The 27409-nt window shown below is 44.1% G+C and overlaps 1 protein-coding gene and 1 long non-coding RNA gene across 3 annotated transcripts; one reads left to right on the top strand and one right to left on the bottom strand.

Annotated features, from left to right (window-relative positions):
• Positions 1-98: 98 nt before the first annotated feature.
• SARS1 (seryl-tRNA synthetase 1) lies at positions 99-22249 on the bottom strand. The gene is made up of 11 exons (XM_030324748.2): positions 22041-22249; positions 14907-14977; positions 9961-10038; positions 8564-8722; positions 7446-7589; positions 6524-6679; positions 3480-3701; positions 2793-2922; positions 2366-2523; positions 870-999; positions 99-528 (listed from the first exon to the last, which is right to left on the bottom strand). The coding sequence occupies exons 1-11, from the start codon at positions 22174-22176 to the stop codon at positions 371-373; spliced, it is 1542 nt and encodes a 513-aa protein (XP_030180608.1). The 5' UTR covers positions 22177-22249; the 3' UTR covers positions 99-370.
• LOC115520422 lies at positions 21143-26802 on the top strand. Of its 2 annotated transcripts, none has more exons than XR_003970796.1 (3): positions 21143-21454; positions 24535-24594; positions 25293-26802. It is a non-coding gene; the product is annotated as an uncharacterized LOC115520422 (long non-coding RNA). The 2 variants fall into 2 exon arrangements; XR_003970795.1 differs by lacking the exon at positions 21143-21454 and adding an exon at positions 22235-22351.
• The last annotated feature ends 607 nt before the right edge of the window (positions 26803-27409 follow it).

Here is a 27409-nt window from a genome sequence, read left to right as displayed (position 1 = left end):
CTTCACCTACCTTCTCAAAGGTTGTCTGACTTGCTAAATGGAACAGCCTTCTTTAGAAGGAAAAGCAGAAGTGTGGTTCCAGGGACAACTGTCAGAGACAGGGTTCGAGCCCTGGGCAGAAGACTGTGGAATAGTCCTAGCCTTCCCCAGAGATGCTTTATTACATGGTTTCATCAGTCATCAGTGATTGGATCCTATGCCCATGCAAAGAGACAGGAACGTTGTGTTGTACACGGCAGACTGTTCCCCTTTTAGCAATGCAGTCAGATGGGGCGGGGACGAGTGGGTGCTTGGCTTCCCTGCCCATGGGCAGGTTCTGAGATCCCAGCTGACAGAAACGAAAGCCTGACAAACCGGGAGGAAGGAATGTTCAAGAATCAGTGACCTCCATGTTCTGCAGCCGGCTTTCTAGGGGGACATCTCTTGCTGCCCCTTTCTTTTTGCTGCCCTCATGCTGCTTCTTCTGCTTCTTTGATGGCTCCTGGTCAATGGGGGCAGGCTTCACAAAAGGGATCAGTTCTTGGAGACCTGGAAGAAGAGAGCCAATCAAATAACCTATCGTATCTAAGGAGTCAAAGCCCAAGGGCCTCTGGGGAGAGTTCCACAAGACAATGATCCCTATGAACAAAAGGGCACCCACGATGGCAACTGGTTTCATTAAGTCTTTTCTTCCCCAGTCTGAATTTTAGCTGCACTTGAATGTCATACCTGTACTGGCTACTCTCTCAACTTTGCCCCCTGTAACGCCTAGCACCAGAGGATAGGCAGAGTTTGGGAACAAGAAAAGCTGGTACATTCTGAAAGGGGCTTGCCATGCAGAAGAGTATGAAGACAGAAGAGGAGGAAGATGGCCGGGCAGGGAGTTTTACCTGGCGGCATGAACTCCTTCAATTTCTCAGGCACAACAATGCCCTTCTCTGTCTGGTAGTTCTCCAGGATGGCGCAGATGGTGCGAGTGGTGGCGCACATCGTGGCATTGAGCATGTGGACAAACTCCACCTGTGAAGACAGCGTCCCCACAGGGAACACGAAACTCAGCCTGGTCTTACTCATGACCAGGAACCACCCACTCAGCCAGACTTCCCAACTGTAGATTTCTAAATCAAAATCATTATTGATCTTTTTCTGGATTTGAATTAAGATTCCTCAGGTCTCCATGAGCGACAAGTGGTAGGCCCCAGCAAATGGAGGAGAGCCAGGCCCTTTAGGGGGAGGAGGAAACTAACAAGGGGCCTCTCCCTTTTACCCCTTTCAAGTCCCTTCAAGACTTGGAAAACATTAGGGCCTGAGAATTGGGTTTGAAGAGATAAGCCTACAAACCCAGACCTTCTTTGGTGAGAGGGAAGACACTGCCTTCAACTTGTTTTCTATAGACAAATGGGGATTATCCTTTATCTGGAGTCACAGAAAACAAAGTCCAAAAGAGAAAAGCTAGAATTACCTTGTAGAATAGAGCTAGATTCAGGTTTCTATCTAAAAGGACTCAGGGTGGGGCGCCTGGGTGGCTCAGTTGGTTAAGCGGCCAACTTCGGCTCAGGTCATGATCTCGCGGTCCGTGAGTTCGAGCCCCGCGTTGGGCTCTGTGCTGACAGCTCAGAGCCTGGAGCCTGTTTCAGATTCTGTGTCTCCCTCTCTCTCTGACCCTCCCCTGTTCATGCTCTGTCTCTCTCTGTCTCAAAAATAAAAATAAACGTTAAAAAAAAAAAAAATTTAAAAGGACTCAGGGCACCTGGGTGGCTCAGTTGGTTAAGCATCTGACCTTGCTCAGGCCATGATCTCACAGTTTGTGGGTTTGAGCCCTGTGTCGGGCCCTGTGCTGACAGTACAGAGCCTGGAGCCTGCTTCAAATTCTGTGTCTCCCTATCTGCCTCTCCCCTGCTGTCTCTCTCTCAAAAATAAACATTAAAAAAAAAATGTTTTTTAAAGGACTCAGTCCTGGGATGCCTGGGTGGTTGGGTAGTTGGGTCTGATTGTTGATCTCAGCTCAGGTCATGATCTCACAGTTCTGTTCAGGAGACTGAGCTCTACATCGGGCTCTGCACTGACAGCATGGAGACTGCTTGGGATTCTCTCCTCTCCTTCTCTCTGCCCCTCTCCCATGCACGCGCGCGCACACACACACACACACACACACACTCTCTCTCTCTCAAAATAAATAAACTTAAAAAATACATACATACATACATACATACATAGACTCAGTCCTGATTCAGTAGAAGTCACTTTCAGGTTCCCTTTTTGGTCTAGACTGAGAAGCTCAGATTTTCCTATGATGATGGGATAGAACATACTCCAAGGACTGAGAAATAAGATGGACCTATTCTGCACAAGGGCCCTATTTCCTGCCTCCCCAGGGACCGCCTACCTTGTCCATCATCTTCTTGGTTTGCCCGTATCGGATTCGGAGCCGGCGAGCCTGATAGTCTGTGCAGTTAGAACAGGAGACTAACTCACGGAAGGCTCCGGAGCCCGGAAACCAGGCCTCCAGGTCAAGCTTCTTACTGGCAGCATGATTCAAAGAACCTGTAAGGGAAAACCCCTAGAATTCATGAAGGAGGGATGGGATTTCACAAGACTGACCTTTAGCAAACCTGCAGAATTCCTTAATTTACATCCTCTCCCCAGAAGTGAAATCACGCCCAGATATTCTTATCACCAAACACTCCCAAGTGATAAGAGTGTGATGTTTTAATTAATGTGGCAATTAATTGGATCGTGAGCTATTTTGCTCTGTGTGGCAGCCCTGCTGGTGAGGGTGGTGTTTGTGCGACGCAGGAAAGGGACGCTGCTACCTGAGACAATATTCACAATGTGGTAAGGGATCCCCAAAGACTGGTAGAAGTCCTCTGCGGTAGCAATCATCTCTTCAAACATCTCCCATGACTTGTTGTCGTGTGGTGACGAGTAGACAAACTGTTCAATCTGCAGAGGAGGACCCAAGGAGACCGTGACGACAGGACAGGGCTGAAGTGGGAGATATCTTTGCAGTGAAGACCTCTTCCCACACCCCTGGGAGTCAGGTGAGGCTGGGGCCCCACATGAGGTTGGCGCTGGACTGGACTGGGGCCGCAAGAACAAATGCTACGTGGAGCTCTTGCCCTGTGCACGCCAGGTACTGTTCTAAGTACTTTATCCCATCAACTAGTTGAATCCTCACCGCAGGCTTAATGAGGGACGTGCTATTATTATCCTCCTTTTGCAGAGGAGAAAACTGAGCACAGAGAGGAGAAGCAGTTTGTTCAAGGTTACACAGCTGCTAAGTGTTGGAGCTGGCGCTGGGACTCAGGCAGCCTGGTACCAGAGTCTGTGCTCACAGCCACTCCAGCATGCGCTTCTTAGGCAGAAACAGATGTAGGCGGCGAGAGGGAAGAGTGAAGCCGGGGTGGGTCCGAGTAACACAGATCGTGCCTCTCCTCTCACCACCCCGGAGAGATGCATGGAAGAAGGGTCCTACTCCTCACCCTGACCTGACCACTCACCTTCTCAAACTGATGGACTCGAAAGATGCCTCGGGTGTCTCGGCCATGGGAGCCCACCTCCTGGCGAAAGCAGGTGGACAGGCCGGCATACTTGATTGGCAGATCCTCGGGCCGCAGCCACTCGTCCCGGTGCAGAGCAGCTATAGGCTGCTCTGATGTGGCAATCAGGTATTTCTCATCATAGGAGTTGTCATCCGACTTTTCACTGCCTTTGCCAATCACCTGTAGGAGGAGGGACCTCTATTAGTTAAGAGTGAGGGGTGAGGACCTCAGCTAGAAGAAACCACAGGGAAGATTTGAGTGATGGGATGGGGAGAACTGACTTCAATCCCTGCCTGGAAGTGAGCAGGGGAAGCTAAAAAGACAAAAGAGGGAACAGGTCACTCCAAAAGGGGATCCCTAGCAGAGATCAAAGAAATGCAAATTAAAAGGAGGTAAGATATTCTGATAATATTTTGTTATCTATCTAATAAATGAGACCTTTATGAATAACGTACAGTGGCCAATGACGGTTGGCTGTGCTGGTAGCAATATAAATGAATCCACTTGCCAAATGTTTGTTAGGTGTTTACGAAGTGCCAAGTTTGCCACTGCTGGGCAAAAGGAGACCCGGGCTCTGCTTTCAGGGTGCTTGTGAGTTAGTCTAGGATTATTCTCCTTAAAGAATCACTTTGGTGTTCAGCTGAAGAAAGTAACGCAGAAGAAAAAAAGGTAGAAACAGGGCAAAGTTCATTGTAACATGACTTAATGATGGCAAAAAAGGAAGCCCCCCTAAATATTTCAACAAGGGAAGAGCCAACAATCCTACATCACAGCCATGTAATATTATGTAACCATTAAAAAATGATGGTTATGAAGACCACGAAGTAACACTGAAAAATGATTTTGATGTAATGCTGAGGCAATCTATATACATTGTGACTAGAAGTAGTGGAAAATGATAGATGTATGAAAAAAGCCCCCAAAAGGCTATTAAAAATGTCAACTGTTGTATTAGGAATTGGGAAAGATGATGATTTCTCCCCATCATTTCCAAACTTTGTCATGTGGTATTATTTTAATTTTTAAAAAAGGAAGGAGGAAACTTCCTCTGGGTTAGTGCTGGGGGACCCGGAAGACTATGTTGCTACTTGACCATGGGAATTTAGCCTCTTATGAGGCTACCCACATACAACGTAGAAAAACTCCAGAGCTATGCAGTCTAATACAGTATAGCCACTAGCCACCAATGGCTCTTTAAATTAAATTAAAATTTTGGGGCGCCTGGGTTGCTCAGTCGGTTGAGCGTCCGGCTTCGGTTAGGTCATGATCTTGCAGTCCGTGAGTTCGAGCCCTGCGTCAGGCTCTGGGCTGATGGCTCAGAGCCTGGAGCCTGCTTCTGATCCTGTGTCTCCCTCTCTCTCTGCCCCTCCCCCACTCGTGCTCTGTCTCTCTCTGTCTCAGAAATAAACATTAAAAAAATTAAAAAAAAAATTAATTAATTAAATTAAAATTTAGTTCCTTGGCTTGCACTAGTCACATTTCAAGTGTTCGATGGCCACATGTGGCTGGTGCTGCCAAACTGGATAGTAGATACAGAACATTCCCACCACTGCAGAGAGTTCTACTGGACAACGCTGCTCCAGAGAATTCACAGACTGAGGTTATTAGGCAAGAAGTGCCAGCCCAGACTCTCACTACTGAGACCTGTGACTCTCCCTGTATATGGATCCAAGAAGTATCCAGAAAAGAGAGGGAGGGAGAATGCAGGAAACATAAAGGGCACTTGCCACCTAGTGTGCCTCTCATAATCCTCCATATAAGCTTCTCCCTGGTGTTACCTGAAGGGCATCCTTCTAAAGCTCTGTTAGTGATTATCCAATCTTGGGGTTGAGATAAGGAAAAAAAGAAAAGAGAAAACCGGTTTCAGCTGATACATGAACACATTCCTCTCCTCATTAAAAGAAAGAAAGGGAAGGGGCTCCTGAGTTAAGTGTCCAACTTCCGCTCATGTCACAAACTCATAGTTTGTGAGTTCGGGCCCCGCATTGGGCTCTCTGATGTCGGCACAGAGCGGGCTTCGCATCCTCCGTTCCCACCCCCCATTCTGGTCCTTCCCAACCTGTGTGTGTGCACACGTTATCAAAAATAAACCTGTAAAAAATTTTAATTTAAAAAAATTAAAAGAAAGAAAGAGAAGAGAGGCAGGACATCAAGGTTACACTAATGATCAGAGTTTAGAAAACATTTTGCTTCCCAATGCATCTTGAATGAAAGCCTAACTAGAAGTCATCAATAGGACCCAGTGGGAAGAAGTTCTAACTATTAAACTCCTCTCTCTACCTAAGATAAGTCAAGTGAGCCCAAGAGCATTGTCTACCTCCTTCCCAGTAGGAGCAAAGTGGCCCCCTTCTCACAGAAGGAGGACGGGGGACAAGTGAAAAGTGGACTATGCTGTGAGGGGCAGCTGTTAGCAGAGACACTCTAGAAATTCTACGTGCTAGTCAGACTGCGGGTGCCACAGCTGGTGTTGGAGTCAGCTCATCAGAACGACCCTCTGACTCTCAACGTGAATAGCTCTGGCTCTCCCTGAGATGGTCCGTGATTGGGAAAGAGTCACAACCCGGAAGCCACATCCATCCCAAGGAAAATATGTCTCACCCTCCAGAAGCAACTAGTCTGGGGCTAGGAGTAGGAGGATACAGGAAGATCAGCCACTTCTATAATTTTCTTTTGTCCCAAGCACTCAAAAATGTGCTTCTTTTCAAAGCCCATGGTATTAAAGTATGCTCAATTTAGATAAATCATACAGATTATCTGGGGAAAGATAATATAGACTCTATGAACGCACTGTCCAGTATGGTAGCCACTAGACACATGTAGCTATTTAAGGTAAAATTTAACAAAGATTAAAATTGTACTAGCCACATTTTAAGTGCTCAACAGCCATGACACAGAATATTTCCATCATCGCAGCAAGTTCTACTGGTCAGCACTGCTCTGTATCTTTGAAGTTAAACGTTGTAACTTAAGGCATTCTGCCACACTGCCCCAGGCTTACTCACCTTATACAGTTCTTCGTCAAACTGACTGAGCTGTGCCACTTCCTGCATGACCTCCTTCCTCATGAAAAAGGGAGTATAAATGGGAGTGTAGCCCCGACTCCCCAAAGTGCGAAGGGCATACTGGATGAGCGCCTGTTCCAGGAATACCAGGACCCCCTAAAGGAGCAGAGACACGGCACTGTATGATTGGGTTCTATCGCCATCATGTTTATCTGCTAGAACTTAACACTCAGAGGCAACTGGGGGCACACAGGAGGCCAGCAAAGACCGTGAACCCCAACAGTTGGCCCAAGAGATTCCTTCTTAACATCAATGCCCAGCACATCATCTAGGCACACTGTAAGGAGAAACAAAGCGAGGCAAAAAGGATTCTTTGTCCAGGGTGCACAGGAGGACTTTCTTGCAGTAACTCTCACGACACTGGACTCATGTGTGTATGGAGAGCATGTTTATGTATGTGTATACATGTACAGTATCTCCAAAATTATTTTCCCATGTTCCTCTGGAAGTCTTCCCTGAATTTATCTGCCCTCTGTCCCAACTACTCTGGGTTTGTTGCCTCTACCTACCTGTTCTCATAGTCCTCTGGGCCTATTCACACCCCAGCACTCATTGACTTGGGCTCGACTCTGTTGTCTGCTGGTCCAAGCACACTAAGCTCCTTAAAAGCAGACTGTTGTGATTCAGTCAGTGCAACATATATTCATAACAGAGGGTCACTTAGTGGCTTTTGTTCTAGGGGATCCTGATAAGCACTTTCCTGACTCAGAAAGAGAACTGCATCTACTGCCAGTAAGTGTGCAGAAGAAAGGCAAGAACAAGTGCTGGATTTGTGGGCTTCTTTAAGTAGGTTATGTTTTCTGCACATATTGTTTTTAGCTCCTTTTTTATAATCCCATCGCTATGGGTTCCTGACTCTTACCTTCAGGAAGTACCCTCGACTTCCAGCCACCACGGCCCCCTTTTCGCCTTCAAAGCCATCTACCATCACCACCAGGTCCACGTGAGAGTACTTCTTCCTGACCGTACAGTCACCCCAGATCCTCTCGACTTTGTTGTCTGCATCCTAAGGAAAACAAGAACAGGAGAGAAAGATGTACAATCACTGAACCCCACAACTTCCACCTTTCCACACCCCATTCCAAGAACAACCTAGAGCTTTGTGAAACTACTGCTGAACTCAAACACTAGGCTTTGGTCATTGTGTACAGAAACTAGGGAAGGGAATTTGCTAGAGAATCTGTGCTCAATAGAGAAATAATAAATTCACAAATTCCTAGAAGCAATTATAGCCATGGAACTGAAATCATGAATTTCTAAGAGGTCTTTTTCTCACATTTTTTTACCCTTTTAAAGGACTCCTAGAAAATCCGCAACAGGACAACCCCCTCCCCCCCAATCAGCATTGCCTGGGGTGCAGAGGAGAATGTAGATTTTTTTTTTTTCCAGGTTCTCATTGGTCCTGGGGCCACACGAGGGCGGGCTCAGGGCCCTGACCTCCCGAGTCTCCCACCCCAGGCAGCAGTGAGTTTAACACTCGTTCACCAGGGAATGAATGAAAGAGGCACAGATGGGCCTAGCCACGGCTGGGGTGTCGGGGAACAAAGGCTGGGCTCAGAGCAGCTTTGTGCTGGGGAAGCTCCCACTCAGCAGGAAACTTTTATCATGCAGATTTCCCTTCAACCTGCAGCTTCTCAGCAGGGTGTGGGTGAGGGGTGAGGTTGATTTAGCAGATCCCTCCCACAGGACCCGCTGCTACCACGGGCAACACGCAGTGGAGGACAGCAGCCCGATTTAGAAGAGATTTCTGTGCCAGGAGTCTCCTCCTACCTGCTGTCTCTGCTACTTCCCGATCAGACAAGGATCTGACTCTTTCAATTCTCAATTGGTGGGCAGAGTGAATTTTACAAAAAGCCAGCTTCTGACACAAGGCATATTATACAGACAGTGCCAGCATTTCCCTGTCCTCCTCCCGCCCCACCCCATCCCCAACAGAGGCTAGCAGTGGAGGCAGCCGCCTGCTGTGACACCCACACCTACCTCGTCATTGCTGATGGGCACAGAGGGATGCAGAAGGTTCCCTATCTCTCGGAGGTTCTCAAACCGCTCTGCCTCCAACTTTACCCGCTCCGCATCACATTTTAGGATGGCTTCATCGATGAGGAGCCGGACTTTTTTGATTTGTGAGACTTTAAGGTTCTGTAGATGAACAGGCCAGGCCAGTACTCAGGCCACAGCAGGTCAAGGATACAGCAGGAATAAGATTCTGCTGCCCTATTGTGCTCTAATGACAATCCTTGTGACAGCATTTTAAAAATTAACAATGAAGGCTTTCAAAGAACCAGTTTATCTCACACACACACACACACACACACACACACACACACACACACAATCTTGCCCTTAAAAACTCATTGGCATTTTCTTTTGGGGTACCTAAGGCAGAGATGGATAAATTCTGGCCATTCTTCTCATTCCAATTCCAATATATCTCAGGGGTTTTAATATTGTAGCTCTTGTAAGAGCTCTTTCCCTTAACTTGTACTTTCTAGGGGTGCCTGAGTGGCTCAGTGGGTTGAGTGTCTGACTTCAGCTCAGGTCATGATCTCACAGTTTATGAGTTCAAGCCCGCTTCGGGCTCTGTGCTGACAGCTCAGATCCCGGAGCCTGCTTCAAATTGTCTCCCTCTCCCTCTGCCCCTCCCCCTGCTCACGGTCTGTCTCTGTCTCTGTCTCTCTCTTTCTCTCAAATAAACACACATTAAAAAAAAAAAACAAAAACAACTTGTACCTTCTAATATTCCTAATTAAAACAACTTAGCACTCTTGCATACTACATTTAACTGTTCCCTAGAAAGATTATAAATTTGTTAGGAGCAAGAGACCCTGTCTTAAGCTTATTTTGTATTCCTTCTTCCAAGTGTTTCAAACTGATTTCTTGGGGCTGGGGAGCCCTTAGCAGGTTGGCCTGGACAGGAATAGCACCCCCAACCTAACCCTTCAAGTGCAGCAACTCTGCTTTTGTGTATTTATTCCCTTGCTATGCTTTTGTGTTACAGGTTTTAAGAAAAGGTTCGATGACTAAAAAACTTGAAAATTACTCCCCTAGGTTCACTGTTGGGAATATTTAGCGAATTCCAGCAGACTGAAAAATTCCTGGACTTTGTGAAAACAGGTTCTATAAACCAAACATAGCTCAATTCCTTTTTTCTCTTCTTCCTACTCTCAACTTTTCCATTCCATCTGTCTCCATCTCTGCGATGTAACAAACACTCAGGTGGAGAGTACAACAAGAGCGGATGGGGCCACTTCCCGCTGCACACATTCAACGGTGCACAGTGCTATGTGGGGCAGAGTGTAAGCACTTGCTTGTCTGGGAATAAAGTTACAATGAAAGAACAGAAATCCAGCCTAGAAAAGGAAAGGACAATAACTTACAGCTAAAGTGTCTGCAGTGAGGTCATCAAGATTTAATACATCCTCCGGAATGGACTCATCCCCCACTGGCTCTTTTTTCTGCAGGGACAACAAAACAAAACAATATATTAAATGAAAGAAAAATTTTGACATAGTTTTAGAAGCGCACACCAAATTAGTATATAAACTAATCTAAAAGCTGCAACACATAAGAGGAAAAATTAGTAAACTGGAAGTGAGAAATCAAAGTTTCAAGTCCTTATTCTACCACTCTCTAGCTTTTTGATCCTCGCCAGATCAATTAACCCATCGGGGTCAGAGGGCTGACACCAACAGGAACGTGAGAAGAATGTCTGCCCTGGACATGAGGGGTTATGGACACCAAGAATGTGTGAAAATGCTCATACCATTGCTCAGTGGTGGGGCAGGTGCCTGGGTGTGAATTTGTGAATTCTGGTCAACTTGCTAAGAACAATCCCAGCGTTGAGCACCGGGGGTAAAGGGAAAAAATGGATGTGATGATAGAATATTAGGATGCCAAGGAAAACAAAATTTTTAAGGAAAAAAGTCACCAAATCTGGAACTAAGTTTAAAGCAATCAATGCAGTGTGGCAAAACGGCAGAATGTGCCCAGGGCTAGGTTTTCTCCTCTCTGGTTTCTCTTCTCCTGTTCTTTATGATAGTCTGCCAAATCGTTTCCAATCCTTGCCCAGAGCCATGAAGAAAATCATTTTAGGAGTCAAACTCTTCCCAAATGAAAAGCAGTAAGGGACACCTGGGTGGCTCAGTCAGTTAAGTGTCTGACTCTCGGTTTTGGCTCAGGTCATAATCTCTTGATTCGAGTTTGAGCCCTGCATCTGGCTCCACACTGACAGTGCAGAGCCTGCACTGGATTCTCTCTCCCTCTCTCGGCCCCTCCCCCACTCACTCTCTGTCTCTTAAAATACATAAATAAACTTAAAAAAAAAAAAAGAGCTAGGGGCGCCTGGGTGGACCAGTCGGTTGAGCGTCTGACTTTGGCTCAGGTTATGATCTCATAGTTCATGGGTTCGAGCCCAGTTGGGCTCTGTGCTGACAGCTCAGAGCCTGGAGCCTGCTTCGGATTCTGTGTCTCCCTCTCTCTCTGCCTCTCCCGGGCTCACACTCTCTCTCTCAAAAATAAATAAACATTAAAAAAAAATAAAAAAAAAAAGGAGTTAAAGAAAATTATCAAAGGCCATTACAACAGGATATGTAAAACCTCAGCAAAACTTGCACAAAAACAAGGTGAGATTCAGAGCCTGTTTTACAACTACAAATCACGTACAATATCCTAAATAAAGATTTCTTTAAATTCTATACATAAAACAATAGGCAATTACATTTATACAACCTCATATACCACTGCACAAAACTGAGTCATAAGAAAGAACCAAATCTTTCGAGGGTAAAGCATCGAAATCCTTTAGATTTATTACACAATCACATACACCAAAGTGAAAAGCCAGGATGCTAACCATAACTCACATCCTTCAGTGACTCAAGCAAACTCATCTTAAAAAGTGGCTAAAGTCCAGGGGCGCCTGGGTGGCTCAGTCGGTTAAGTGTCCAACTTCAGCTCAGGTCATGATCTTGCAGCCTGCCTGTGGGTTTGAGCCCTGCATCCGGCTCTATGCTGACAGCTCAGAGCCTGGAGCCTGCTTTGGATTCTGTGTCTCCCTCTCTCTGTCCCTGCCCCATTCCCACTCTGTGTCTCTCTCAAAAATAAACATGAAAAAAAAAAAAAAAAAGCAGCAAAAGTCTGAAAATACCAGAATGAGTTTTGTTAAGTACAAGCATAGACTACTGAGGTAGGAAAAAATGGCCTCAAATCTCAAGGTTTTCCACATCTAGTAGCCAAGATAGGCTGAGGCTCCTTGCTATCTGATAATTCCTCTGGGTAGCAAATTCAAGTTCCGAGTTCAAGTTCTGGGCCTGGAACTAACTTACAATGTGATTTTAGGAAAGCCCCTTAATTTCCTAAGCCTATTCTCTTACCCTTTTAATAAGGTTGACAAATATACTATACTCTAGGTTTGCAGCAAATTTCAAAACCAAAATGAGATGTACACAAAAGGTTTTTCAATACTTTCCAGCGCTATACAAATTAAAGCACTAAGACCATTCTAATGGACAGTAAGGGAGAACACTCGTTGCGGGACTACGGTAAAGGGATCTAAGAATGCCACTGCAAATGAAAACACTTCCATCTTCTTGCTAGGATAATACTTGGCTGACACTATATATACGCCCCAAAGAATACAGACAGGAGCATACACTGGAATTAGCATAATTATGGGGCCTCTGACATGCAAATGATTAAGCATCATGAGTCCCAAAGGAAGAAAACTATATGATCATTGATACCAATTTCCACAGCCAGTCACAAGCTGAAAGTGTAACAAGATACTGTTAGAGAGAAGGATTCAGATTATCACGAAGTGTAAGGTGCTAGAATCTGGAAGAACTCTTTTTGTTATGCTCTTTACTAGCTCAGGTTCCAAAATTTCATGTTTTGGTTTAGTTTAGAGGTTTACAACTTAAAAATGAGACAGATTTTAGGGAGCATTTAATATGTTTTTTAAATATGATTAAGGGGATGTGGCGCTTGGGTGGCTCAGTTGGTTAAGTCAGACACTTAACCAACGGCTCAGGTCACAATCTCACAGTCTGTGAGTTTGAGCTCTGCATCGGGCTCTGTGCTGGCAGCTTGGAGCCTGGAGCCTGCTTCGGATTCTGTGTCTCCCTCTTTCTCTGCCCCTCCCCCATTTATGCTCTATCTCCCTTTCTCTCAAAAAGAAAAGAAAACATTCTGGGGCACGTGGGTGGCTCAATCGGTTAAGCATCCAACTTCAGCTCAGGTTATGATCTCACAGTTTGTGGGTTCAAGCCCTGGGTCAGGCTCTGTGCTGACAGCTCAAAGCCTGGAGCCTGCTTCAGATTCTATGTCTCCCTCTCTTTCTGACCCTCCCCCGCTCATGCTTGGTCTCTCTCTCAAAAATAAACATTAAAAAAAATTTTTTAAATAAATATAACAAAACTTCAAAAAAATTTTTTAAAAACGATTAAGGGGATAAGAGGACTTTTTTTTAAATGAGTAAATCTTTCATTCTTTTTTTAAATTTATAAAAGATTATTTATTTATTTATTTATTTTTGAGAGAGAGAGAGAGAGAGAGCACAAGCACCAGCAGGAGAGGGGCAGAGAGAGAGGGAGACATAGAATCCGAAGCAGGCTCTAGGCTCTGAGCTGTCAGCACAGAGCCCGACGTGGGACTTGACCGCACAAACTGTGAGATCATGACCTGAGCCGAAGTCGGACATTCAATCGATGAGCCACCCAGGTGCCCCGAGGATATTTCTGAAGAAAGATTAAAAACATCAACTATTCTGGATACCAAAGCAAGCCCAAGCTGAAACTTAACATTCTCCAAGCAAGGAAAGAGTTTTTGGATGAAAACCAGTAACTACTTGCCCTCTGTTGTTACTTGCACTTGCTGAAGAACTACAATGTTGTAGGCATTGTGCCAGGTTCGCCACATTTAAAAACTTTAGTTCTTCCAGTTCTGTTCTGTAGGTGAATGTTAACACTGACATTTCACAGATGAGAAAACCGAAGCTCAGAAGTGTACTTGGCTGAAGCCACACAGCTAGCAATCCAGGATCTGAACTCCTTATCTGTGCTCTTTTCATTAAACAGCATGATGACACTGAGACAAAGAATCTCAAGTCCACCATAAGAAAACCTTTCTGGCACTGTAGGTTGAGCTTAAGAAATAACTGGACAAGGGGCGCCTGGGTGGCCCAGTCGGTTAGGCAGCTGACTTCAGCTCAGGTCATGATCTAGTGGTTCGTGAGTTCGAGCCCCATATTGGGCTCTGTGCTAACAGCTCAGAGCCTGGAGCCGGCTTTGGTTTCTGTGTCTCCCATTCTCTGCCCCTCCCCTACCCACGCTCTGACTCTGTCTCTCTCTCTAAAAAATAAACATTTAAAAAAACTTAAAAAACAAGAAATAAGTGGACAAGATTACTGGTGTAATTTATATTCTTATTATAAGAACAAAATAGACAATGGGGCGCCTGGGTGGCTCAGTCAGTTGGGCATCTGACTTCGGCTTGGGTCATGCATGATTTTGCAGTCCGTGGGTTCGAGCCCTGCATCGGGCTCTGTGCTGACAGCTCAGAGCCTGAAGCCTGACTAAGATGTTGTGTCTCCCTCTCTCTCTCTCTGCCCCTCCCCCACTCACACTCTGTCTCACAAAAATGAATTAAAATGCATTAAAAAAGGTAAAAAAAAAAAAAAAAAAAAGAACAAAATAGACAACGAATGAGCAATGTGGCAAGAATCTTATCTTGCTGCAGACTGAATGTCTGTGTCCTCCCAAAATCTGTATGTTGAAACCTAATCCTGTGTGATGGTATTTGGAAGTGGGGTCTTTCAGAGTAAATTAGACCGTGAAGGCAAAGCCCTCATCAAAGAGATTAGTGCTCTCCTTATAAGAGACCCCAGAGAGCTCTTTTCTATCATGTGAGGATACAACAAGAGGCCTGCCTATGAACCAGGAAGCGGGTCCTCACCAACATGGAATCTGCCAGCTCCTTGATCTTGGACTTACTAGTCTCCAGAACTGTGAGAAATAAACTTCCCTTGTTTATAAGGCGCCCAATCTATGGTACTCTGTTATAGCAGCCTGAAAGGACTAAGACATATCTGAAGACAGAAGATGGACTCACCTTTCCCTGAAGGTGCCTCTTAGTTCCCTTCCCCACTTCCTTCTTTTATTTTTAAAATATTTTCCCCTGGTAAGAAATTCAGTATCTCCTAGAATTAGGTACTAAGAATTAAGTACCTCCTAGAATTAGGTACTAAGTTAGACACTACATGAGGGTTAACTAAGAGCAAGATGAAACCCCTCTGCTCAAGTTCTCAAGGCTGTTACCATTCTCTCACCTTCATTTTCTCCCCAATTGTCTTGCTGCATAGGTTCTTCAGCTTGTTCAAGTTGTCTGCCCGAAATCGGCCTGAAGAAGAAAGAATCCAAGAATATACCAAAGACATGCACATAATTAAAACATCCCCCTCTCTTAATCATGGACCTTTAGGCAGAGCTAAAGGATCTCATGAAGCTGTGAAATCTTACAGCTTTAGAGCCCCCAATTTAGTTGGCATGTAGTGGTGACAATAGGATTACCTCAGCATTTGACGACTAGGAAAAGTCCCTTCTGGGACTGAAATTAGAAAGTATCACAAGCTGGATAATGTCACAGTAGAATAACACATCTGAGAAACCTGGAAAAAAAGTAACTATAACTTGCTCAATTATCTTAAAATCCACTTAAAGAAACTATGTGATATGCGCTAGACTCTAGAAAGAGGGCAGTCTTGTTTCTAGTCCCATGAACTTGTGCCAGAAATGGTTAATGTTATTCCCTTTGCTCTGACATAAATCTCACCTGTGGCCTTGAGAGTAAGTTTCTTAAATTTTTTTTTTTAATGTTTATTTATTTTTGAGACAGAGAGAGACAGAGTGTGAGCATGGGAGGGGCAGAGAGAGAGGGAGACAGAATCCAAAGCAGGCTCCAGGCTCTGAGCTGTCAGCGCAGAGCCCAATGCAGGGCTCAAACTCACGAACCATGAGATCACGACCTGAGCCGAAGTCGGATGCTCAACAGACTAAGCCACCCAAGTGCCCTGAGAGTAAGTTTCTTATACTTTAGTTTCTTTTGGGGAAGACAGTGCTCTAATCAGCCTATAGGGGTACTGTGGCCCAAATTCGCATGTCAGTATTGTGGTTCATTAGTCTAATTAGCAAAAGTTGGACCACTTGAATCTAAGCCTGAGTAGCAATACAGCAAAAATCAAGTTTTTGATAGGTGAAATGATGACTAGAAATGAGACAGCACCTAGGCAGCTATTTTCTAAGGTTTTGCTGAACTTGAACTAATAAACTTCAGCACAAAATGATGTAACTACTTTCTCATTCACTTATATTGATTAGAGAGATAGGAACAGAAGAGTGGTCACCAGGGTTGGAGGGGAGAGGGGAAAACAGAATGGACTACAAAGGGGCAGTGAGAGGGTCTCCTGTGGTGATGGAACCGTTCTGTCCTGAGTGTGGCAGTTGTTATACAAACTTACACATGGGATAAAGTCACATAGAACCACACACACACACACACACACACACACACACACACACAAAGTGCATGTAAAACTGGTGAAATCTGAATAAGGTCTGTGAATTGTGGCAATGTCAATTTCTTGGCTTTAATATTGTACCAGCTATGCTAGATGTCGTCATTGAGGAAAACTGGGTGAAGGGTACCCAGGACCTTCTTATACTATTTTTGCAACTCCCTGTGAATCTGTAACTATTTTGACATAAAAAGGTTTTAAAATTTTTATTTAGTCCCTATTTGCAAGGCCCTATGTTAAGTGCTGGCAATATAAAAGAAAATATCATGCTAGGTGTTGAAAAGAAAGAAAAGACAATTAAAAATAATATAACAATGCTGAATGTTTCAATCAATGAATATAGCATATCCCTTCATTATCTTTAATTTCTCAGGAATGTTTTGTAGTTTTCAGTGCAGGGATCTTGAACATCATTTATTAAAAGTATTCTAGATATCAGTGCTTTTTAATTATTATTTGTATCTAGAAATATCATTGGGGCGCCTGGGTGGCTCAATCGGTTAAACATCCGACTTCGGCTCAGGTCATGATCTCATGGTCCATGAGTTCAAGCCCTGCATTGGGCTCTGTGCTGACAGCTCAGAGCCTGCAGCCTCTTTGGATCCTGTGTCTATTTTTGAGAGAGAGAGAGACAGAGCGTGAGCAGGGGAGGAGCAGAGAGAGGGAGACACAGAATCTGAAGCAGGCTCCAGCATCTGAGCTGTCAGCACAGATCTGGCCCAACGTGGGGCTTGAACTCGCAAGTGGTGAGATCATGACCTGAGCCGAAGTCCGACGCTCAGCTGACTGAGCCAGGCACCCCAACATAAAAAATGTTTTTAAAAATTAAAAAAAAAAAAAGAAATATCATTGATTCTGTACATTACATACAGTGATCTTGATAAATTTAATTCTAATAGTTTAGATGCTGCATACACAATCAAGTTATCTGCAAAAAATGACCACTTTAATTCTCTTTTTCACTGAGGTATAATTGACATATCTTACATTAGTTACATGTACAACATAATGATTTGATACTTGTATACACTGCAAAATGATTACCACAGTAAATCTAGTTACCATCTGTCATCACATTCTATTCCAATCCTTTATTTCTTTTTCTTGCCTTGTCTAGAACCTTGCCTTGTCTAGAACCTCTAGCATGATGTGGATTAGAAGTGGTGATAGCAGATATCTTTGTCTTGTTCCCAACCTCAGGGGAGAAGCATTCAGTACTTCATCATTAAGAACATTAGCTATAGGCTTTTTGATAAATACCTATTATCAGATTAAAGTAGTTCCTTCTATTCCTAGCTTGCTGCATGGGAAAAATGAACCTGATCTCTATCTCACATCATACACCAAAACCAATGTGAGATGAATCATCCATCTAAATGTGAAAGGCAAGGTAATACAACTTCTAGAAAAAATATTGGAGAAACTCTTCAGGAACTTGGGATATGAAAAGACTTCCTAAAAAGAACACAGGAAGCATAAACTATAAAGAAGAGATCAATAAACTAGACTTCATAAAAATTAATTTCTATTCATTAAATGACTGAAAGAGTGAGAGGCAAGTCACAAACTGGGAGAAAATATGTGCAATACATACATCTGACAAGGTCTTATATCCAGAATGGATAAAGAATTCCTACAAATCAATAAGAAAAAGACAAACAAATAATAATTGGTCAACATCCTTGAACAGACACTTCTTAAGATAGGCTATCCAAGTACTAAGAGGTTTATGAACAGGTGCTCAATATCTTTAGTCATCAGGAAAATTCATATTAAAACCACAATGAGATACCACTACAAATCCACCAGAATGGCTAAAATTAAAAAGACTGCCAATACTAAGGGCAAGAATGTAGAACAACTAGAACTCTTCTTTTGCTAGTGGGAGTGTTCACTGCTATGACTACTTTGGATAACTATTTGGTAATATCTACTATCTCTAAACATGTCCCTACCTCATGATTCAGCAACTCTACTCCGGGGCATATACCTAACAGAAATGAGTGCTTATGTCTACCAAGAGACACACAAAACAATGTTCATAGCACCTTATTCATAACACCCTTAAATCGGTAGTAATCCAAATGGCAATCAGTAGAACTGATTGGAGTATTTATATGATGATTGGTATATTTACATAAGGGAGTACTGTACAACAATGAAAAAGAACCAACCACTGCTCCACATGAAAAGATGGAACAATCTTATAGGCATAATTTTGAGAGAAAGAAGGCACATACAAAAGTGTATATGCTATGTAAACCCATTTATAGTAAGTCCAAAATCAGGCAAAATTAATTTATGGTGACAGAGGGCAGAATACTGGTATTTTTGGAAGGGGCATGAGAGAGACTGCTGGGATGCTGCGAATGTCTTTGATCTTGATCTGGATGGTGGTTACACAGGTATACAGATTTATAAAACCTATTAAGCTGCACATTAAAATTTGCATACTTTACTGAATATATTACATCTCAATAAAAATAAGCTTAGAAAGGTTGTATATCAAAATAGTGTAAATGTCACAACAAGATACATGAGATACAGAGAACACTCAACAAATGAGGTAGTGCTATGGGAACAGAGTTGGTTTAGCAAAGAGGGCTGATGGAAGTGGGGGCAGCAGCCTGGTAAGGAATATTCCAAGAAGAGGCAACAATCACAGGTGTGTGAAAGAGCATACAAGGTAGCATAACAAGGCTAGAACAAAGAGTGGAGGGCATATGTTGGAGAGTGACAGAAGATGAGGCTAGGAAGACATGTGGAGCTTTGTAAATTATGTTAAGTAATTTGCATTTTTATGCTTTAGGGCAACACTGTCTGATATGGTAGCCGCTAGCTACCTGAGGCTACGAAACATGGCAAGCCCAAATTGAGATATACTGTACATGTAAAATATACATCGGATTCTGAAGACTTGTGAAAAAGAAAAAGAATGTAAAATATCTCAGTTTTTATACTGATCACATGTTGAACATTAATTTTTTATATATTGGATAATTTAGTATCTTGCTAAAATTAATTTCCTAGGGTGCCTGGATGGCTCGGTTGAGTGACCAATTCTTGATTTTGGCTCAGGTCACGATCCCAGGGTCATGGGATGGAGCCCTGTGCCCGGCTCCGTGCTGAGTGTGGAGTCTGCTTAAGATTCTCTCTTTCCCCACTGCTCCTCTTCCCTGTTTGCGCACACACTCTCTCCAAAATAAAATTTAAAAAAATTTTAATTTCTTGTTTTTCTTTCCCTTTTTAAGTGACTACCAGAAAATTTACAATCACACATGTGGCTCACATTATATTTCCATCAGACAGCGCTGCTTTAAGGTAAGAATGTCACTGCAAGACTTAAATCTGGATGTAAAATGATTAGATTTAAACTACAAAAAGATTACATGTTCTGAATGTGGTCCTGCACTAGGTGACTCTGGGGTGAAGCTGAAAGCAGTTAGAAAGTTCTCCCAACGAGAAGGAACTGGCTTAAGGCGTGTGCAGTAGGGTTAAGTGGAAATAACTTCAACAGTTGGTAAAGAGAAATCTCGTGCAGGAGTGCACAGGCTAGATAGAATTCCTGTAATTAGTAGCAGATTTCAAGATACACTGAAATACAGTTGCTTTGGAAATAGTCGAGACAAATGCTCATCAGATGTCCAAATGTGTCCTTGCCATATTACTCTTTATTAAAAAGAAGAAATCGTAGTTTGAATCCTTGGAGTTAGAAGAGTTGTGGTCAACTCTGATGTGACACTATGACTCCAAGTTGTATCAGACATCTATGTTCCACACAAGGCCCTCGTGGCAAGTCTTGCAAGTCTACAGGCAGACAAATAGGTATACTTGTGAAGCCTGCTGTGTCCTCATTCAGGGAACATGATCTGAGTTTTTAATGTGGCTCTGGGTTACAAGTCCTTGTTGCAGCAAATAACAAAAGAACCCCAACCTCTGATCTGAGGTTCAGACGTAAAAGAACCTTGATGTAAGATCTGTTGATGTCCAACTTGGGCAGCCAGTGACTTGGGAAACATCATGAACTTTTGGCTGCAAAGAAAGTATTAGGAAGGGATGTCGGGTAGAAAAGAATCAAATCAACAGGTATGTTGAAAATAAACTACAGGGGCGCCTGGGTGGCGCAGTCGGTTAAGTGTCCGACTTCAGCCAGGTCACGATCTCGCGGTCCGTGAGTTCGAGCCCCGCGTCAGGCTCTGGGCTGATGGCTCGGAGCCTGGAGCCTGTTTCTGATTCTGTGTCTCCCTCTCTCTCTGCCCCTTGCCCGTTCATGCTCTGTCTCTCTCTGTCCCAAAAATAAATAAACTTTGAAAAAAAAAAAAATTTAAAAAAAAAAAAAGAAAAAAGAAAATAAACTACATAAACTGTTTTTCATACAGAAGGGCATAGTGGCCTGAACAAAGAAACTATTTGTGAATTCAATAAACCTTTGTCAAACCCTTGCTAAGAACCAGGTACAGTGCTAGGTACTGGGATTAAGTGTATACATGTGTATATGTATATCCTGTATGTATATGTATACCCTAGCTACTAGGACATACAGGTGAATAAAACAACCTTGTCCCCAAAGAACTCATCCCTTTACCACATATCCACTCATCATGTAAGGGACAGAATTTCCTGTGGATGTGCATGTTATAGACAAGAGACTAACACATTCAAAGTCTTTAACGGCTGACACAAAATCTGATACGTCTGACTTCTGATTCAGTAAAAGTGTCCAGTCTAGTTTTTTTCTTCCATTTAATTCCATTGCAACTTAAAATTTCAGATTTACATGTGAATCGGTGGTGGGATCTCACAGTCAAAATACCACATTAGAATGAATGAGACTACAGAATTAGCAGACAACAGGAATTAATCAAATACTCTTTTCCTACCCTATACCCTGATAAATTTAGGAAAATCAATTTTCCTAATAGAAATCCACCACATTTTTGGAAGCAAGTGCCTTTGCAGCGTGCTGTCATAAAACCTGGCCCTCAGCTGGTTGCAGACCTATTGCATCAGACAAAAAAAAAAAAAAGAGTCACATGTGCTTGACAGCTTCCGGCCAATCAGTGACTACTCCAGTTAATCCAGGCAGAGGTTGATAGGCAGAGGGTTCTCTGGTTTTATTTAGCTTCACGAAAGATGCCCGGATGAGTTCCAGGTTCTAGACCAACTCTGCTAACGTCTTTTCCGGAAAACTTGCACATATCACAATTAAACAGCCTTAATAGTTACAAGCTTGTTCTTGCCTCACCTCGCTTCTCTCCCCATGTCCGGTCAACTACGGAAAAGTCTTTCCTCGATTCTTACAGGTATGCCTGCAGGTCAGAGGGATGACCTTCCCCAAAGCTCGGAGATCTTTGTTTTTAGCCAGGAGCGGCTGCCTAAGTCTCAAAATACTTCCAATATGGGTGGACTGAAACTATTACGCTGCAACCGTGACTCAGTCTCAGGCTGGAGCCTTAGATCCTATCAAATTAGAGGGACACCACTCGGGGCTTACGGAAGATGAGAAAGGGACCTAAAGCGACCAAAGACAGGTGTTAGGAAAGGGGACCCTCCCACCCCAAACCTCCCGCTCTAGCTTTCTTCTGGCTACCCTTGCCGCAGGAAGGCTTGACAGCTCTTGATGCGCACGCGCCATGCTCCTCCCCAGACGACCAGAGAGCCGCACAGAGCACGCATGGAAGGCAGCTCCCACCACCCGGGCGGAGGGAAATGGTGGGACGGTCCCGGCTCGCCCCGTGCGTTTTAGGGGATAGTGAGAGCCTCGGAGTCACCGCAACCAGGGAGGGGACTAACGAGGGGCAGAAGCTGTGGTCTCAGGAGCGGTAACGAGATCAGAGAGATGAAGTTGGCATTAGAACCGTGGGACACCCTGAGCGTCCTGGTACTTACATCGTCGCCACTCGCCGTCTGCCTTCACCAGCTGATCTACTAGTCCCGGGTCCTTGAAGCGCTTCTCCTGCGTCTCTCGGATGAGGGCTGGGTCCCCTCCTTTATCTACCCGAAACAAATCCAGATCCAGCACCATCTTTCCTGCTCTCGGGCCACACTATGGGACGTGAAGAACGTATCACCACAGCCACTGACCGCCGCACTGCGCCGGCGCGCTGACCCGCCCTCCCCGCGCAGGCGCGGCGGGAGGGAGCAGGCGCCCCCTCTCGGCCGGAAGAAGTTGTGTCGGAGACTGGGCCGCGGATAGGAAGGTGGAGTGTTTGGGCGTGGGCTTTTCAGGTCTTGCGCAGGGCCGGTCTGGTTCATGGGCTTTGTCCCTGTCTGTCCCAGCGCTGATTGTAGGGTCTCTGGTTGTCCCATAAAAGCGAGTGCCTCAGTTTCTTCATGATAAAGGGCATATCTCAGTGTAGGCAGAGGCCTGCCAATATGGTCTCTGGCTTCCGGAAGCTGGAGCTTCCAATAGATGCCAGTTTTTGTCTTGCAAGGATGGTTCCTAAGACTGGACCGTCTCCCTGAATTTCTGTTCTCTTCTCCATCTTGTGACAAGACTATGGTTACATATTTTAGTCTCTGTTTTAGTCTCATGTTAAAGTCCTGAAGGTTGGTAACAGGAGATTCCTGTTTTCCTGCTAGGATACCTTTCCTAACCGGATTATTGAGTAAACCATATTGTCCTGTTACCAACCTTTAGGATCACAGGATTGGAAAAGTGCAGTTGAAATAGTTGAGAGACATGAAGAGACTCTAACAAAGAGGAAAGTATTTAGCAGATATGAAGGCAGTACAAGGTGTTGAAGTCACATATTGGGTCCTTGAACAAAGATTTCACCATATTTTCATTTTAATAATGTAAAGGCCTTTACAGTGAAATATTGTGGTTGCTGATTGGAGCCAAAGTTATCAAAAAGCCCTGCTGGTAAAAAGAGATTATTTGGAGGATTTGGGAATAGACGGTCTGTTCACCCCATCCTCTACAGAGACTTTAGAGCCCCACCGCCCCAGTGCCCCACCAGCTGACTATGCTAAGACCTCCTTGGTCTTATGGCATGTGCATGGGCTTCTGTGATGAGGATATGGCACTGCTCTCCCTGCTTCCCAGTAAGTGTCTGCCAAGCCAACTTAGATACAGTGTAGGGCTAAAGACAGTGGTGAAGCTGACAAGTAGAGATCTGGAGGGAGGCTTGAATAAGAGGGTTGTCTGGGTTTGCCTCTCTAGGTTCAGTTTGCATAGGATGCTAGATTCAAAACCAGTGTAAAGGACATGTAGGAACCTGCAGTCTCTGAAGAAAACATGTAAGAAAACAGTCATCCCGGTGTTAGATTCCCTGAAACCTTCTGAGGGCAAGGTCTGATAGGGGCTGACTGCTTCTATGTCAGTGAAGTCACTGCCAAAATGTGTTTTGTTTACTAAGTTTCAGGATGGTGATGGGCGTTCCTAAGCCTGCACGGGGGCTCAGGCCTCGGGGAGGAGGTCCATTGGGCCAATCCAATCAGTATAATTGGAAGGATGACCTTAAAATTCTCTCTTCTTCAGGGGTGCCTGGGTAGCTTAGCCAGTTAAACCTCTGACTCTTGGTTTTGGCTCAGGTCATGATCTCATGGTTCATGAGTTTGAGCCCCACTTCGGGCTCTGTGTTGATAGTGTGGAGCCTGCTTGGCATTCTTTCTCTCCCTCTCTCTCTGCCCCTCACTTGCTCTCTCTGTCTCTCTTGAAATAAATAAGCTTAATTTTTAAAAAAAATTCTGTCCTCTTCAAATTTCCTTAGGAATTTTCACCATTAGTCTTATTGTTATATCACAGCCATCTTCCTTTAAAATGCTGTTACCTGATAAATATAACACATTAACATAATAGCATACTTCATCAGCTTAGAATCATAGCATTTTTAAAGCTGGAGGTGAATCTTAGCTAACTGCTAGCCTAATAATTCCTAACCTTTTCATCACCTTGTCCCCCCTGTTTTGAAATGTTTGTCTAAAACACATGATTTTTAAAAATTCACTCTCCCTTCTTACTAATCAGATATATGCAGCTGCTATTAGAATTTCTGATCAGCAGGAAATAACCAGTGTTACTATACTGCCAGAAGCTAACGCAAAAACAAATCAACATAATACTTTAGTTATGGAGTGATGATGTGAAGCCATACTACTTATGGATGTGTGGTTTTCTGTTAAGCTTTAACACTGAGAATAGCTATTGGGTGCTGCATCTGAGGACTCAGGGGTTCAGGGACCCCTCAGCTGGAAAATAGCTAGGCCAACCCCTTTATCTTCTATGTAAGAACACTGAGGCCCAAGGAAATGAAGCAGTAGAGACAAAACCTGAATATTGGTAAGACTCTAAGATAGAGTGTGTTAGCATTCTTTAGCAGAAAACAGAGCCTTGAGGTACTTGACTAGAAAATGTGCTGTTTTTTTTTTTTTCTTATAGGGTAGAGACCCTTTAGTGCATCTTTATCTCCACGGAACCCAGCGCAATGCCTTACACGTGGTAAGTGCTTATTATATCCTTGCTGGATGAGTGAGTTACAGGGAGTAGGCTGAGCAGTTAGAAGCTTGTGGTAGGTTCAGGAAGTAGAGTCCTAGCTGAGATATGGCCTTGGGGGTCCTGGGCAGCTAGTGGGGAGCCTAGAGGGCATGAGTACCTGCAGGGAGGGAGCAAGAAAAGAGGGTGGGCACCCAGCCATGGGTGCCACCCTGTTTTTAGCAGTTCGGTGCTGGCTAACGTAGGAGGGCTCTCCTGGGCCTTGTTTTAGCTCCTCTTTTCGTCTCAGATCTGGAGGAGGATTTCTCAGTGTTGGACATGCAAGCCCTACCCTCTCACTCCCCTTCTAGAAACCTTCAGCGACTATCTGTTGCCCTCACGAGAATGTCCAAGCATAGGTGTCAAAGCCCTTCATGATCTGCCCTCTACCGACTTCTCTAAAATGTTCCCCTTGTGTCTTGGCATTTCCCCCTCACATTCCCCATGCTGACCTACTTGTAGCTCCCCGTTCTCATCTCTGAGCCTTTGTGCAACGTGCTTCTAGCTAGAACTCCCCTTCCCTTCCATGTTCCTCCAAACTGGCTAATTCCTTATTCCTCCAGGAAGTTGTCTCTGATACACTATTCACCCCTGCCCCCCAGACTGGTGCAGCACCCACCTTTCTTGGTTCCCACAGTCCAGTGACATTTATCATACTGTTTCAGGAGAAACTGACAACCCTACCTCCAGCTTGAGGCTGCCCACTCCCTTCTATCAGAGAAACACAGTAACAAAGGAAGTTCATGTTGCCATCCTTGGACAATGAAGGAGGAACCATCTAAAAATAACATGGGTCAGGAAAAGCTGCCAGGATGGGGGGTTGGGGGGGGATGACTTTGATCCCACCTCTCCCTCAGAATTGGAATGAGGTGTCCATTCTCCTACCACACTGTGTGGTTTGGGGTATTACATTTTATGTGGAATTGTTAACCTCAGCACTAAAATGGAGTTCGTTTATTTCCTAAATTCTCCTTGAATAGCTCTTAAATTATCCATAAACACTTGTATATGCAACCCTACGTCAGTTTTTCTGTCTCTTCAATAAGGCATTGTTGCTCTGTGGTTCTCAATTGTCTTCTTTAAGGTTTAGACCAAGTCTTCTTGCCTAGTCACCTGTTTCACTTCTTTGTCAGTGATTGGGAAACCCTTAAAATCATTCACGTATTTCCCCCCACACACTTTCAATCTTGGTCATGTCTGTTGTTTGATGCATTGGAATACTACACAATATATGGTTGAATTCATGTAAGTTAACTGTGGTATTCCCATGTCATTGTTTCTTCACCATGAAGTCCTCAGTGGGTGAGCTAGGGAAAGTTTCACAGCGGGGCGATTTTGAAGGCTGGGTGGGGGTCTAGCAGGTTAAAAGGAAGGGGTGAAGGCAGAGGCATAGGCCAAAACAGGGAGGCATGAAAGAGCTTATAAGTAAGGGGCAGTTAAAAGTTGTGTGGTTAGAGTAGAAGCAATGTGGGCAGAAAGGGGCAGGTAGGCTGTTAGGGATTTACATGCCACATTAGTAATTCTGTTGGAGACACAGTTTCTTCATTTATTATAATGGGGATAGTACCTGCCTCTAGTTTAGACTTTATGCTTATAAGCAGGGGTGATATTTAAATATTTAACCATCAGTACAACCAGGTACAACTCAGTCTGACAGAAACAACCAGCTGAGGGAAATCTTTTTGGGGGGTTAAGTGCCCTCAACTAGAGTGAAGGAAAGCACTAAAGCAGGAAAATCCGGCTACTACTAGAAATGGTAGGTCCTGATGTCTTCTAGGATTTTGTCCATATCTGCTCTGTAAGAATCCATGCCACACCCAAAGCAACGAATTTTGTCTTCCTACATATGTTGTTCTGTGACTGGCCTCAGTGTCACCAGAGAGAAAACTGAACTGGAAAGGAAGGGAGGGGACATGCTAAGTGTTTTACGTGTTCTCCCTTTGATCCTCACCCAATTTGGGGAGTGAAGGCATCATTAGATGCGTTTTATTACCGCGGAAACAGGCTTTGGTTGTTGCTGATTCCTGAACAGGTGGTGAGAGCCTTTCTAGGATAGGTCCCTATTGTTCTGAAGCATGCTCATTTCTGTCACTGCAGGGTTCCAGAATCATCCTCATCTTCAGTTTGTTTGTTTATTTATTTAATTTATTTTTTAAGAGAGAGAGAGTGTGAGCAGGGGAGGGTCAGAGAGAGAGGAGTAGACATGGAATCCGAAGCAGGCTCCAGGCTCTGAGCTGTCGGCACACAGCCTGACGTGGGGCTCGAACCCATGAATCGTGAGATCATGACCTGAGCCAAAGTCAGATGCTTAACCAACTGAGCCACCCAGGCGCCTCTCCTCATCTTCAGTTTAAGCTTCAAGAACACTTCCATTTCTGACTCACCCATCTGGCCACCCAACTCATGTTCAAGAAAAACAACTTGAAACATATGTTTTTATTTCACAAAAAAAAAAAAAAAAAAGAAAAGAAAAAGGAAAGGAAAGGAAAAAATATGACATGCAATAGCCATCCCCTAACAAACTATAAACTCTTGGAATACAGAATAAAAAGGAAATCCAAGCAGTCCTGATGAGACAAAAATTTGGTTTCACAAAGCTGAAAAATCCGCTACAAAGTCTCTGTTGTATAAATATAGTCAGTCTTATCTTTAATGTAGAGTCAGACAAAAAAAAAAAAGTTGTATTGGCATAAGAAATCTCCCAGTCCTTGAACACACCACAATGTTTGTTTTCCCAGCCGAATCAGGTGATGCCTACGTGATGAGAATTACTTGTGTCTTC

Source organism: Lynx canadensis, chromosome C1 (assembly GCF_007474595.2).
Source record: "Lynx canadensis isolate LIC74 chromosome C1, mLynCan4.pri.v2, whole genome shotgun sequence".
NCBI classification, from domain to species: Eukaryota; Metazoa; Chordata; class Mammalia; order Carnivora; family Felidae; genus Lynx; species Lynx canadensis.
The sequence above is the reverse complement of the archived record's forward strand: the minus strand, read 5'-3'. Positions and strand labels throughout refer to the sequence as shown.